The sequence below is a fragment of the Monodon monoceros genome, unplaced genomic scaffold, assembly GCF_005190385.1.
Source record: "Monodon monoceros isolate NGI ecotype Baffin Bay Population unplaced genomic scaffold, NGI_Narwhal_1 Super_Scaffold_10, whole genome shotgun sequence".
In the NCBI taxonomy this organism is placed as follows: domain Eukaryota; kingdom Metazoa; phylum Chordata; class Mammalia; order Artiodactyla; family Monodontidae; genus Monodon; species Monodon monoceros.
The window spans coordinates 13,950,410-13,965,525 of NW_021703766.1; the positions used below are offsets into that span (position 1 = coordinate 13,950,410).

Here is a 15,116-nt window from a genome sequence, read left to right on the forward strand (position 1 = left end):
CCGAAAACTCTTCCACCAGAAAATACCTAGAAAGTCTGGATAAAATATAACTTACATAAATGTGTAGCTGAGCATGCAAAAAAAAAGAGGCAAATCCACAGGATTCAAAAACAAGAAGAAATAAGAACCAGAGCAGTAAGCCACTGAGCCCTTGAAGCCTGGGTTTTAACAGCCCTGCTAATAGCAGCAGGATACAAGGTCTTGGGATGGTTAAGTCAGGGGGAATGGTAACAAAATCCCCATATAAACCTGGGAAACTTCAAAGGTTACCAAAACATTCTCCCATTAGCACAAGGAAAGATGTCTATCGTGGTTTTGAATGAGGGAAACAAGGATTCTCTAGGGAATTCATACTTTGGACATGTGTGTTCTACCAGTTTAGGGTTTAGATATGCATGATCAGTCCTAAGCCAAGAAATTACCAGAGAGGCAGTCTATGTAGTCTAATCTTTGGGAACCAGGCAGAAGTAAATGCTAATCCTTACTGGAGAGATGTGTCCTTAAACTAGAGATTGTCCTTAAACTAGCGAAGGATTCCACAGATAAAGCCCTTATGAAAATGATCCAGCTCAATACCTGCCTTATTTTTAAAAAGTCATAGAAAAAGAACTTGACCTTCTGTCTCCTGTGTTCCCAAGCTGGCCATTCTTGTTATGGCCCTGCTAATCAGCCAGCATCTTCACGTCCCATAACAACCATTCTTCCCCATCTTATGAGAGAGATCACTGAGGGCAAGGATTGTCCCATAATGTTTATATTGTCCCATAATGTCTACTACACTATAGCTACACCGTAAATTATCAGACTAAAATCAAACAGCTTCACTTACTAGCTATGTGCTCTTGAGCAAGTTATACAACCTCTCTATTGCTCAGCTTTCTCATCTTCAAAGCAGGTTGAGTTCTTCTCATATCTCATCACTTCAAACTCTTCTTCTGCCTCCTTCTATTTTTAAAGATGTTTGTGATTACACTTGGCCCACCCACATAATCCAGGATAATCTGCCCATTTTAAGGTCAGCTGATTAGCAACCCTAATTACATCTACAGCCCTAGTCCCCTCTGTCATGTGACACTACACACTTCCAGGTTCTGGGGATTAGGACATGCACATATTTGAGGAGCCATTATTCTGCCCACCACACTGGCAGTAGGTCATTTAAAGAAACACTCACTATACAGTACTTGCTATATACCAGCAGTTTATGTTTATTAATTCATCTATTCCTCACAACAACCCCATAAGGTGGCTACTTTCCCCCATTTTTCAGATAAGAAAATTGTGGGTGGCCTCTAAAGCTGGACAAGGCAAAGAAATGGATCCTCCCATCAAGCCTCCAGAAAAGAACACAGCCCTGCCAACACTGGGATTTTAGCCCAGTGAGGATTCTGATCTACTGAAAGGTCAGATAATAAATTTGTGTTGTTTCAAGCCATGAAGTTTGTGGTAATTTATTACAATAGGAGTAGAAAACTAATACAGTCAGTTATAAAAGTCTCAGTCACAACAAATATGTTTATTAATATATTCCCATGAGCCATTCGCTATGCTAAATAGAAAGTCTCTTATTCAGCATTTCAGAAAACCACCCGTACCCAAACAGGTAACCTTGAATTTTGGGTTCCTCGTGGGATGAAGAAGTAGTCTGCGCCACATCACTGAGGCCTCCCATCCTTGCAAGTGAAGACTGTAATAAGCAGTGGCATCTTGACTGCTATTCGAGGAGACTACATGTGCTGACTAGATTTAGTTATAATCAATCAAAAACAAAAGCTGAAGGAAGGCATACCTATGAGTTTTGATGTGAAACACAGCATCTTTGTTGCCAATGTTTCGCACCAGCAGAATCTTCTGAGTGCTGTATTTAACAGGGCAAGTAGAAAAATTCAGCTTGTCAGGAAAATCTAGGATGGCTCGTGCACCTCTAGCTTTGATGGGCACAATAAACTTTTCTCTTTCAGTGACACAGGTCAACATATGGGCATAGTCCTACAAGAGAAGGGTACAATCATTACTTGTGGAAACACCAACATGACCAAGATAACTGCAAGAAATATGGCTGTATGCCAAGCATCTTGCAAAACAACTTAATAAATTATATATTCTATGAAACCTTCTCAAGACAATTATGGATGTACCTTCAATGAGATACTCTTTTCTAAGAAAAAGAGAACAGTTCAAGTATTAAAACCTACAAGTCAATAGAAAAGCTTATGCTTCTTGTGTTTCCCGGATATTAGGGAGGTGGGATGTGGGACAGTTGAGGCTCATTCTTCTTTAGATCAGAGGAGGTTCACACCAGTAACTTCCCCCTTCTAAACCCTACCTACTTATCCTTCAAGCCATGTGTTAGACTGATAGCTCCGAATAATGGTCTCTCTATGACCACACTCTTTGAAATATGACTGTGCAGCTTCTCCATCATGAGTGGAGTCTATTTCTTTACCCTGTGCTTTGACCACTGGAATGTGGCAGACGTTATGCTATGCCAGTTCCAAGCTAAGGCCTCAAGAAGCTTTGGGCATTTCCATTCTTGCTCTTGAAACTCTGCCATGTAAACAAGCCTGGTCTAGCCTACGGCAGGATGGGAGCCCAGATGTCCCATGCTAGACCAGCCTACTGCCCCAGATATGTGAGAGAGCCCAGCCAAGTTAAGCAGAGTTGCCTACCCAACTCATGAGTGGGCCTAGTCAAGATTAGCTAAACCATAGTCTGGTGAGCCATAATATCCATAATTGAATTTGGGAGTGGTCTGTCATTATACAACAATAGCTAACTTATTCAAAGCCCATTTTAAACCTCACCTCTTGTGCAAAGCCATTACTGACCATTCCAAATAAAAATGCTGAGGCCCTAGGCATCCATCGTCCCCAATCTTGAGTCTAAATGCAACAGAAATGCTGAATTAAGTCACCCTTTATCTCCTCTCATAAGATAGGAAAATGGAAATCTCATCCTCAATGCAACAAAGAAAAAGTTAAAAGTAAACCATCACCAACAAGCAAACCTAAATGTGAAAGGAAAGCATTAACAGTCTCCTCAAGAATAGGCTCAGGGGGCTTCCCTGGTGGCTCAGTGGTTAAGAATCCGCCTGCCAATGCAGGGGACACAGGTTCAAGCCCTGGCCCAGGAAGATCCCACATGCCACGGAGCAACTAAGCCCGTGCGCCACAACTACTGAGCCCGTGCGCCACAACTACTGAGCCCACACGCCACAACTACTGAAGCCCGCGCGCCTAAAGCCCATGCTCCGCAACAAGAGAAGCCACAACAATGAGAAGCCCGCGCACCGCCACAAAGAGTAGCCCCTGCTCCCCACAAGTAGGGAAAGCCTGCATGCAGCAATGAAGACCCAATGCAGCCAAAAATAAATAAATAAAATAAAAAAGAATAGGCTCAGAAGTTACTGTGAAAGGAATTTGCTATCTAAACCAGGTTCATTTTCCTTCATGTTAAGTTTCCCCATCATTTTAGTGTGTGTTTTGGCTGCAAGGCAATCTTTATAAGTATAAAGGCCTCTTGGAACTTAAGTTTCCTTTTGGTAATCATGCAGTAAATGGTTTTCAGTGGTGGAGGTTTAAAACCTCTCTTTGGACTTTAGGCACAGAGCAGGAATGGGAATGTCTGACATACTGACTGACATTTAGACCTGGCCATGCACTCAATTTCACAAAACCCACAGGACAAGTAGAAAGCAGTGGTATCCCCAATTCGTTTATTCATACAACCATGTTTATTAAGTGTCCAGGTGCCAGGCACCGAGCTGGGTCTGGGTATGCAACTGAGTAGTAAACGCAGACATGGATCACTTCGAGCTTACATAGTGACGGAAGAGACAGTGAGCAGGTAAATAAAGCATATCTAATGTACAATGTAATACATACACAAATATATTAAATAAATATAAAGAGAAAATAGCCAGGAATGTTCCCACGACAGAGCTTTACACCTGCAGTCTCTCTGCCTCCCTGAACTCCAAACTCATACCCAGCAGTCAGATCAACATCTCACTGGATACAAACTTACCATGGCCCAAAGCAAAGCTGCTGACTAATGCCACTGCCTGCAACTGTGCATAAAGATACCCTACCAAGGGAAGGAACGGGACCTGAAATCCAGTCCACTCTGCTGGCTCCAATTGAATCGGCCTAGAGGGGCAGCCTTTTTCTCATGCCCACAAAAGCTCCACAATGCCAACTGAGATCCTGCTCATGACCTTCCTTCCACCCTAAATCTGTCCCCTCACTGCCTCTCCATCTTGGTACATGAATCTCCATCCTTCCACTGGCCTGGATTTAATATCTTGGCATGAGGCATCCTTGATCACTCTGTTTCTCAATTTCTTAGTAAATCTCGTAGGACTGACCTCCAAAATATATCCAGACCACAAACACGTCTCACTACTTCCACCCTGCCACCCTGACCCTAGCCACTCCAATCTTTCCTGGGCTAACTGGACTCTATTTCAACCCTTGCTCCCTAAAGTCTATTTTCCACACAAGGGCCAGAGGGATCCAGTTAAAATATAAGTCAGCTCAGGAGGCTCCTCCATTCAAAATCTCCCAAGCAGAGAGCTGGGGGGCTCTGAGTGCTACGGTCTGGCACCCCTGTCATTTCTCTGGCCACACCTCCCCCTCCCCCACTTGCGTCTGTGCTCCAGCTACAGGTTTCCTTGCTGTCTCTTGAGTATTCTAGAGATGCTCTCCCTTCAGAGCCTTCAAACTCGATGTTCGTTCCATCCAGAACATGCTTTCCTGTAATTATTCACATTGCTTGCTCCCTCACTTCCTTCAGGACTTTGCACAATGTCCATTTTCTCCCTGAGGCCTCCCCTGATTGCCCTATTGTAAACTTAACTCTCCCTCTCCTGTCCCATCACTCCCTAGCCTTTCGTTTGCTTTAGTTTTCCCAAAGCCATCTAATATATTATATATGTTACCTATTTATTGAGTCTATTGTATGCCTCCCCCCATATCTCCATGCCAACAGGGATTCTGCCCATCGTACTGACTTCACATATCCAGCTCCTAGAACAGGACGTGGTACTTAGTAAACATTCAACAAATATTTGCTAAAGACAGGCAAATGAGTACTATAATGCTGAGTGAAGAGAAATAAAGCATAAGGGAATAAAGAGTGAGTGGGACGGCTTCCCTGGTGGCGCAGTAGTTGAGAGTCCGCATGCTGATGCAGGGGACGTGGGTTCGTGCCCTGTTCCGGGAGGATCCCGCGTGCCGCGGAGCGGCTGGGCCCGTGAGCCATGGCCGCTGAGCCTGCGCGTCCGGAGCCTGTGCTCCGCAACGGGAGAGGCCACAGCAGTGAGAGGCCCGCGTATCGCAAGAAAAAAAAAAAAAAAGAGTGAGTGGGAAAAGGCCTCTATGAGGAGGTGACATTCCAGCAGAAATCTAAGTGAAAGGAGAAATGACGTCATGGGGGTGGGTGGTAATCTGGGCGAAGCATGATTCAGAGACTGTGGCCATAGGGGAATAAGGTAAGGAGGGGTTAGAGATGCAGCAAAGAGGTTGTGGGAAGCCAGATCACACAGGAGCTTGTAAGCCATTGTTAGGACCTGAGGATGGCCAAAAACATTAATGATGCTGAAAGCGGATCATGATGTACCTGATTCATGTTTTAGAAGAATTACTAGCTGCTATGTAGGCAACGCACTGTAAGGAGGCTAAGATGAAAAAAGGGTGGCCAGTTAGGCAGCCACTGCAGTAGTCCAGGCAAGAGATGAAACCGACCTGGCCTAGTGCAATAAATGCTTAGCCTAGAGCTTGGCGAGTAGTTAAGTACTCAATAAATGTTAGTTGTCATTACTAAAGTGTTGCATAAAATACAATGTTTTGTGTAAGACACGTAGGAAAACTCAATTTGTGTACTTGTTGTTAGGATAATAATGATAATCCTGGTAATGATGATAATAATGGAACAAGATAATTTCAAAAAACAACAAGGACTTTGAAGAAAATAAAACATGGTAAAGTGATAATATGGGAAGCGGCTGCTTTAGGTTAGAACAACCAAGGAGGCCTCCCTGAGGAGGCGGCCTTCGAATAGAGACCTGAATAGCCAAAGCATCCAGTCAGGCAAGATATAGGAATGGAGCGTTCCTGGCAAGGAGAGGTGCAAACATGAAAGTCCTAAGGTAGGAGCAAGTAATAACAATTAATGGACAGTATTCATGAAATTTATTTAAATTGAGTTGTTGGACTCTTAGCTCTTGAAGTGATTCTGGTTTCTGCATGGTAATGCCAGGCTCAAAAATTATGCCATTCAGATATAAGAAAGTACAAATTACACGAAGCATACTTGATCCTAGAAAACTCCACAGAATTCAACAACAGAACAGTCTAGTCTGATTACATCAGAATCCTAAAGAGATAAGTACTGTTTTCATTTTTTCTTAGGAGATCAAACCCAGCAAGCAAAGGTTTTGTTGGGAATTAGAAACTGGAAAGCTGCAGGCACATGTGGAAACTTAATATTAACTGAGGCTTTGAGAGAAAGAACAAAAGATGCTGCTGAATCCATGATGAGAGGGGATCTCCAAGTAATTTATTCTATGTTTACATATTCTCTGCCTTGTTCTATAAGGAACTGAAGACAGCTGAAAATACTTTAGGAGGCTAACTGAAATATTCAAATTTCCAAATGAGGAAGATTTGAAGTTTGATCAGAATTATATATTTTTTCATAATCAAGTCACATAAAAGAATATGAAGAAATTCTTTAAACTCCTTAAAAATGTATTCCAATCTCTTAAGCTCTGTATTTAATATGACTATATTAGATTATATAATATACAATTATATATTGCTCTACTGGCTTAAAATTAATTCAGATGTTATGACTTGGGAGGCTTTGTCAGCCTACAAGCTAAGCAATTACTTTAGTTGATGTACTTCCTTCCTCTGTACTTAAATTCAGAGCAATCAGGTCACCATTCAGAGCCAAAATATTTATTCCAAACTCTCTCCCGTCTACTATGAGACTTAGCAATGAATTACTTCATATCCCAAAATGTTATTCTATATAACAATGGCCTCCAGATGAAATTGCCTATCCTTTTTTTTTTTCTGTCCATTAGCCTTCCTTCCAACCTGCCTATCCTCCAAACTTAAAAAAAAAAAAAAAAGAAAAGGCAGTGGAATATGCAAGTGGCAGATTTGACTCTGAGAAGTGAAAAGAATGAATCTTGATTTTATATTAGCTCCATGATAGAAAGCAAATGTGGCAATAATTCTGTCCTTTAACAACTCAGGCAAAGGAAAATGATGTCTTCTACTGCAGCAAATGACTCCCCAGGCATTCAAGTGCAAGCACAGCCAGTGTGGTTAAGCCCTCACAATCCTCTTTCTCCCTTTTCTCCACCCCTAAACTTGATGGTGGAATGGCTAACACAGAGTAAAACCAGATTTGGACTCAGCACATTTAATACTCACTGTCCCTGAAAAACGTTATAAATTCCCTAACCAGTTAAAAGTACTCAATCTGAAATTCACCTCTCTAAAGGGAAGAATTAGTTCTCAAGTCCTAATCAGTTTAAAAACAAGACTGATCAGGTCTCTCGGGCCTTATTCTCTACCACTCTGACTCTTCATATGATTTACCTGGGGTCTCAGCTTCCTAGGGGCATCTATACTTCTCCACCTATTAAAAAGGAATGACCTCTGATCTTTGGCTTGTAAAGTGACCCGAGGACTTCCAAATTTATTTTGACCATCTTTATCATTAGTATACAACGATAATGTGGTTACTTCATGATTCATGTACAAATCATCCACTTAAGGTAATTAATTTCCTGTTTAGCTTTTTTGCTTTCTAAGTTACCTTAAATCTGCCAATCAACCTGTATCTATACCCATATACTCTGCCTTCATTCCTGTTATCTAAGACCAAACCCTTTCCTTGCGTACTAGATTTCAATCCTTCTCACTTACCTTAGGATTTTCCTGAAGCATCAATTTCCCTCTTTACTGAACATTCACAGCTTATAACAATGCTTAAATAACTTAAACATCAGCTTACAACAATGCTTAAATAGCCTCAACTTAAATAAACTACCCTCAATCTCAACACCCACCTCCAGCTACTGCCCCATTTTTCCAATTACCCTTTACAGCAAAACTCCTCAAAGGTGTTATTTATACTCAATATTACCACCTCCTCACTTTCTCTTTTCTCTTCTACCCACCCCATCAGACTTCTCTACCCAACATTCCACAGAAACTGTTCTCACCAAGGTCACTAATGACCTTGCCAAATCTAATGGCTAAATCCACATCCTTGTTTTATTCTATAGCTTTGGACACAGTTGATCTCTCCTTCTTTTTTTAAAATACTTTATCCACCTGGACTCCAGAGCACTGCAGTCTCCTGGCCTTCCTCCTACTTCACGACTACCCCTTCTTAGTGTCATCCTCTGTTGGCATCTCCTCCTCTTTCCACCCTCTTCTTTATCTCCACTCACTCCCAGCATCATCTCCTCCACCCTTGGTGGTAAGTAGCATCATTACACTATGACTTTTAAATATTTGTCTGTAGACCCTTTATTGCAGACAATTGTGTCCAACTGCTTCCTTGATATTTCCACTTGGTTGTCTAAAGGGAAGTTCAAACTTAACATATAAAAAAAGAGGTCCTGAGTCCCTACCTCACTCCTACCCAGCCTCGTTAACCTGTTTTTCTTCCACTTTCCATATCTCAGCAAATGGTGGCACCATTCGGTCAGCTGCTGGCCAAAATACTATGAGAAACTAGACTCCTGTTTCTTCACACCCTTTATCTAATTCATCAGCAAACCCTGACAGCTCTACCATAAAAATATATATCCTTTGTCCACCTACTTCTCATCACCTCACTGTTACCACCCTCGTCCAAATCATCCTCATCTTTTTCTCGCAAACTATTACAATAGGCTCTTGTCTCTATATTCATCAGGGTTCAGTTCTGCTACATATAACAGGGAACAGAAGAAAATAAGAGCAACTTAAACTAGGCAGCTAGAAGTTTATTTCTCTCCTGGAAAGTCCAGAGGTAGTTGGGCCAGGTTGGTATGGTGACTCCACAGTGTCGTGAGAGACACAAATTCCTAAATTCCTGCTCTACCAGTCTAGCACAGGGTCCATCCTCAATGTTGCCAGATGGGGCAGAGTGATTCCTGGGATGCCAGCTATTCTCACAGCCAAGCTGCAGGCAGGAGAAGGCAGAACAGAGCACTTTCCACTGTGTCAGCTTCCGTCAAGTACATGCGTTTTGGAAGTCCCGCTCACATCTCACAGGCCAACATTTAGACAACATGCAGCTGCAAGGGAGGCTGGGGAAATGCAACATTTTGTTTCTGGCAGCAACGAATCCAATCAAAACATGTGATTCTCTTACCAATGAGGAAAGAGAAAATGGATGTTAAGAGTAGACAACTAGCCATTATGCCTCACACTCTCTTCAGTCTATTCTCCACACAGCAACCAGAGTGATCTTAAAAATGTAAGCCAGATACGTCATTCCTAATCAAAACTCACCAGGGCAGATAAAGGGAAAGAAACAAGCATTTATCCTATCTTTCCTGTATGAACTGTACCTCAGGATCCTTATTAACTCATTACAAAAGTAAAGTGTAACAACAGACATTTTGTGCCTCTTGATGTGATGCAATAGGAAATACCACATTACCTAAGAATTCTGGCCCCTCCAAATCAAATATGAATCTAAACAAGGCTCTAGACCTAATTACCAGTCTATAGGAAACAGAGGGGATGGAGGATCATTCTATGGAATCTGGTGGAGTTGCACTCAGTACCTTGTATGGATCCCAATTTAAGCAAACCAACTTACACATATACATATGATTGATTTAAGCAACTTAAAATGCACATATATCATTGATTTATGTGATATTTATATACATATATACACACACCTCTACATATACATATATGTTTTCATATTACTCAACTGGGGAGATGTGAGCACTGACAGATATCTGACGATATTAAGGAGTTCCTGTCATTTTTTAGGTGTGATAATGGTACTGTGGTTACGTTAACTTTTAGAAAGGACCTTATCATTTAGAGACAAACAATGAAGTATTTACAATGAAATGATGTATGGGACTTGCTGCAAAATCCTCTGAGGCAGGGGACAGGATGATGAAGCAAGATTGGTCATGCACTGATAGCTTGAAAATCTGGGGGATGACAGTTCACTATATCATTCTCTATATTTTTACATATGGGTGAAAGCTTCCATAATAGAAATATTTTAAATAACTTATGGTGGCTTCCTATTCTACTTTGCATGATTTCTAAGACGCTTCATGGTCTTACCCTCTATAAACCTTGTCTCCTACCATTTTCCCAGCAGCTTCCTCTGCTCCAGCCACACTGGCCTTGCACTTCCCTGACCTGTTGCCAGACATATTTCTGTCACAGGGCCTTTGTAAGTGCTGTTCCTGCTCCCACACAAATATCCTCCCCGTTTAGCTCTCTGCCCAAATGTTACCTCATCAGAGAAGTCTCCCCTGATCTTCCTGCTGAAAGGAAACAGTCCCCATTTTCTATCACTCTCTGTTCTCTATCATGTCAATATCTGACATTAAATGATCTGTTTGCTTATTCATTGTGGAACATAAGCTCCATGAAGGCCAAGCTTCTTCTATTCTCCACTGGATCCTGGCTGACAGAACTGGGCCTGGTGCAGAGCGAGTGAAATAATATTCATCTTAATATCTTTATTTGGATACTACATTATCAAGAGTTCTTCATAAAGAGAATGTCTGAGATCCTCATTAGCCGTATTATAAAATGATATTTGTCAAATCCAGAAAGCTAGAAAGTAGTGATGTGACTCACTGAAGATATGAAACAAAATGGGAAGAAACACCTTTAAGCCTTCTTAGATATCTTTCTCCTGGTTGAAATGACGGGAAAAAACGTTAACACCTAATACATTCATGGCACAAAAAGATATTTGAGCCCCCTTTTTATATGCCTTTGCTTTTATCATCTTCAGGCCATCCTCAAGTTGAAGAAACTACCTTATATTTTCTTGAGATTAACTTCCTTATCTTACTTGGCAAATATTTACTGCACACTTCCTATATGTTAGGCCCCGTACTAGGCACCTGGATTACAGGGGAAACCCAGACAGAACTAGGGAGGGCGAATGCTAGGCAGGAAGAAAACGAAATCCCTATCATTATTTCTGTCAACAAGAATCACTGATTGTAGAAAATCTTATGACATCTATACTTTAATTCAAAGTGCTGGCACTATAGTTCATTAATGTTACACACCTGGGTAACAAATTTTGTCAACGTTTTTCTACTTTTCTTGGGCCATGTTCTTTAAATTTCATAGTAACAAATCAAGAAAACTATTTTGACAACAAACTAGATATTTTCTCAACACATAACTGAGCAATAAGATTACATCACTTCATATTTTCTTCAGACCACTGCTGCCATTTCCATATGCCAACACTATTACAAAGAGATGCTTTCTTAAGTCCAAGAAAGTACCCAGTTTTGCTTTCCTACATAAGCCTAATATTTTTATACTCCTTTTTATAGTAAAGATACAGATTTAAGAGGTCAAGAAAAATGCCTGTCTCCAGAATTTTATAGTGTTATGATAACATTGATTACTATATTTCTACCATCCATGACATGTACACTAGGATTATTAGATAAATAACATATCCAATCTTTTTTTTTTTTCCAAGTCCATGTGAAAAGAAGAGATAAGGAAAGCCAAAGTGAATTTCCTGCACCTGTTATCTGGGTATTTGGCATTCTAAACAAGTTAAATCTCCAGGAAGCTAGATTAATAGATGACAGGAAAAAATGTAAATTGCATTATCATCTTCGACATGCTAATATACATGGGTGCTGAAAATCCAATTGAAAGGGGACTGGCTTATTAAACTGTGGCATGCTGCAATTTACATATCTCACCCTCCAGGTGTGAGGAGGGTAAATGAGAACGGAGTGTGTTCAGATCAGCAGGGGATAAGGAGGAAAAATACATATGCACATTGGCTATCAATTTGGCCAACTGGAGAAAAAGTGACACAGTGAAAAGACTGACTTTTATTCTTCCAATAAATAAATGCGGCTCTAGTACTCCTCTGCTACATTCTGGAGCCGCACTAAAGACAGCACAACTAACCCTAGCTGGTCATTCTGTGCATGGCCCTGTTGGTTTTCCAACAGTAAGAGTGAATGTAAATGCCCAGACGACTGGAAAAACTGCTGGAATGGAGCCCTGCTGATGGTGCAAGGGTGGCAGGATCTTTGCAGAAAAAAGGAACCAAAACTAGCAGCAGGAGCTTCCCCAAAAACCCACCATCAGTCTTAGACAGTCAGCAGAAGGAGAAATCACTACGTCCTTAGAAAAACGTATTATGTCAATTATTTCATAGCTTAGAGCCCAATCCAACACAAAATCCTAATGTGTCCAAAATTAGATAAGTTTCTCATAGGTAGCCATTATACTCACTCTCTCTCTCCTCATACATGCATGTAACCATTGATAACTTTCAAATACTTAGAAGAAGAAACAGTAAAACAACATTTAACTTATTTTTTTTAATTAAGGCTTTCCCCATAGGCCATAGGCAATGTTGGTGAAATGGAATGCTAAGAGGGAATAAAAAAACTAGGAGTGGGCTTCCCTGGTGGCGCAGTGGTTAAGAATCCGCCTGCCAATGCAGGGGACACGGGTTCGAGCCCTGGTCCAGGAAGATCCCACATGCCGCGGAGCAACTAAGCCCGTGCGCCACAACTACTGAGCCTGTGTTCTAAAGCCCACAAGCCACAACTACTGAGTCCGCGTGCCACAGCTACTGAAGCCCGTGTGCCTAGAACCCGGGCTCCGCAACAAGAGAAGCTACCGCGATGAGAAGCAACAAAGAGTAGCCCCCGCTCACCGCAACTAGAGAAAGCCGAAGACCCAACACAGCCAAAAACAAATTCATAAAATGAATTTATTAAAAAAAAAAAACTAGGAGTAAGATAAGCTTCCACGAAATATAGCCAAGTAGTAAGCCTCAATGGGAATGCTGGCATTTCATACTTAAAGTAAATACAAACTCACCTAAAATATATTTCAGTTATTTATTTGCTGTATAGATAAGCAGTAATAAAATCTCTCTCCCTTTGCTTTTAACATTTGATGAGGTAAAATTTTAAATATACACAAATAAAACAGAATAGTATAACAAATCCCATGTATCCATCACCCAGATTCAACAGTTATTAACATTCTGTCATTCTGGTTTCATCTGTACCTCCATCCATTCACCTTTCTATTGTTTTTATACTTTAAAAGTTTTTAAGGTAAAGTTTAGATATTTTGGAGTGCAGAAATATTAAATATACAATTTTGATGAATGAATTCATCCATGTAACCCACACATCTATCATGACATCGAACATTCCACCTCTTCAGAAACTTCTGTGTATCCCTCTCTCAGCTAGACTACCTACAGGTAGAATAATACTTATTCAACAGAAGATATTTTTTTCTCCAGCACAGAAAAAAATTAAGGAAAGCCAACTCCTCAAATCCAGCAAGTTTAATATTTCAAGCTGCACAAAAGCTTATTATATTCAGCTTTTATAATTAATTGACAGTGTAGGCAAATTTGACACCCAAACTAAATCCAAGTACTGTTCTCTTCACAGAGAGCATTCAGATATAGAGCCTGGAGAAAAAAATAAGGACTTCAATAACGTATAACAAAAAGCACTACTTCTGGAACTATTTATCTTTCTGTTTACTTCAATAATACCCCAAACAAAATGATAAGTTCATAAACACAGCCCAAGAAACAAACAGTAATACTACAGAGTGGAAAAATAATAACAGCAGTATAATAGTAATGAAATTTCTAACCACTTGCTCCAGTGATATATGCTTGGCAGACCACATTAAATTCTCTATCCCTGCTCTCCAGAAAAGCAGAAACAGTAGCACCAGCACCAGGAATACTGGTAATGACATTTACAACAGCTAATAAGTATTAGTGATGGAGAAGCAGGGATTCAAAGCTAGTTCTCTGTGTCTCCATTACGCTCTTTTGATTCCAACCATAACGGCACAATACAGATAAGCAAACACACTATTTAACATTACATATAACCTGACATTTTGTTATGCCTATTTTAGCCTTGCTTTTTGTCCTCACTCTTTCAGTCATGCTGGTAAAAGCCCTTTCCTCCTCCACACAAGTCCCCACTTTGGCCCTTACAGAGGAAAACTCAGCCCACAATTCTGCAGTCTTGGAGAAGGGCTGGGGAGAAGCCTCCTCCCTCAGTTGCCCAAGCTAGATTTTCCTACCAGAAGTAACTGGAATTTATACAACTGAGGAGAGCCTGAGAATAGGCTAGATTCCTGACAGCTGTGGTGGTGCTGGAGGGAAACGGCCTCTTTTTGAACTCAGGCTCTTTCTAGCTGGTCTGTGTGCAGACAAGGATAAGCAGACAGGGCAGGTCTCTGCTTTTGGCTCTAGCCTCTCCACTAGTGCTTAGGAAGAGCTACTGGTGAGGTCACCCCTTCACGGAGGACTGGTTATCTACTGGTCTTTAAGGAGCAGAATATGGCCTCAGGTCCTGGCCACATTCTTTGCCATTAGTGAGGCTGATACTGTGATCAATATTGGATCTTAGGACTCTTTCCTAAACTAATTAGAGTGTGGGGAGGAGGGATGCAACTAACAAGAATCCCAAACTTCCAAGAAGGCATAATCTCTACGCTTTGTCTCAGCTCATTGCACCTGGACCACATCTTTTCCTTTTCGGTGTACAGTCCAACATAAACAGCTGTACAGTCCAACATAAATATGCTGAAGTCGGTTCCATGGGAGCATCCAGGATTACCCTTCTTTACACTCTGGCTACTTGCAGCTCATAAAAGCCCTCATCACTGTTTGACAATTCTCTCCGTATTCCCAGTGGTGCACCATCCCCTCCTCTCATCCACCCTCACCATTCCTCTCCTCACCACCACCACCACCAGCAATACCACCATCAACACCACCACCACCGATACCATCAACGATACCAACAACACTGTCGACGACACAGCTACCACCACCACCACACCAACACCACA

At 41.2% G+C, this 15,116-nt stretch overlaps 1 protein-coding gene across 1 annotated transcript in view; it reads right to left on the reverse strand.

Annotated features, from left to right (window-relative positions):
- The window catches only part of HYDIN (HYDIN axonemal central pair apparatus protein), a 431,237-nt gene that overhangs the window by 309,959 nt on the left and 106,162 nt on the right, over positions 1 to 15,116 (reverse strand). Inside the window, 1 exon segment of the mRNA XM_029201876.1 lies at positions 1,790 to 1,989. Coding sequence (XP_029057709.1) covers positions 1,790 to 1,989 — 200 coding nt within the window.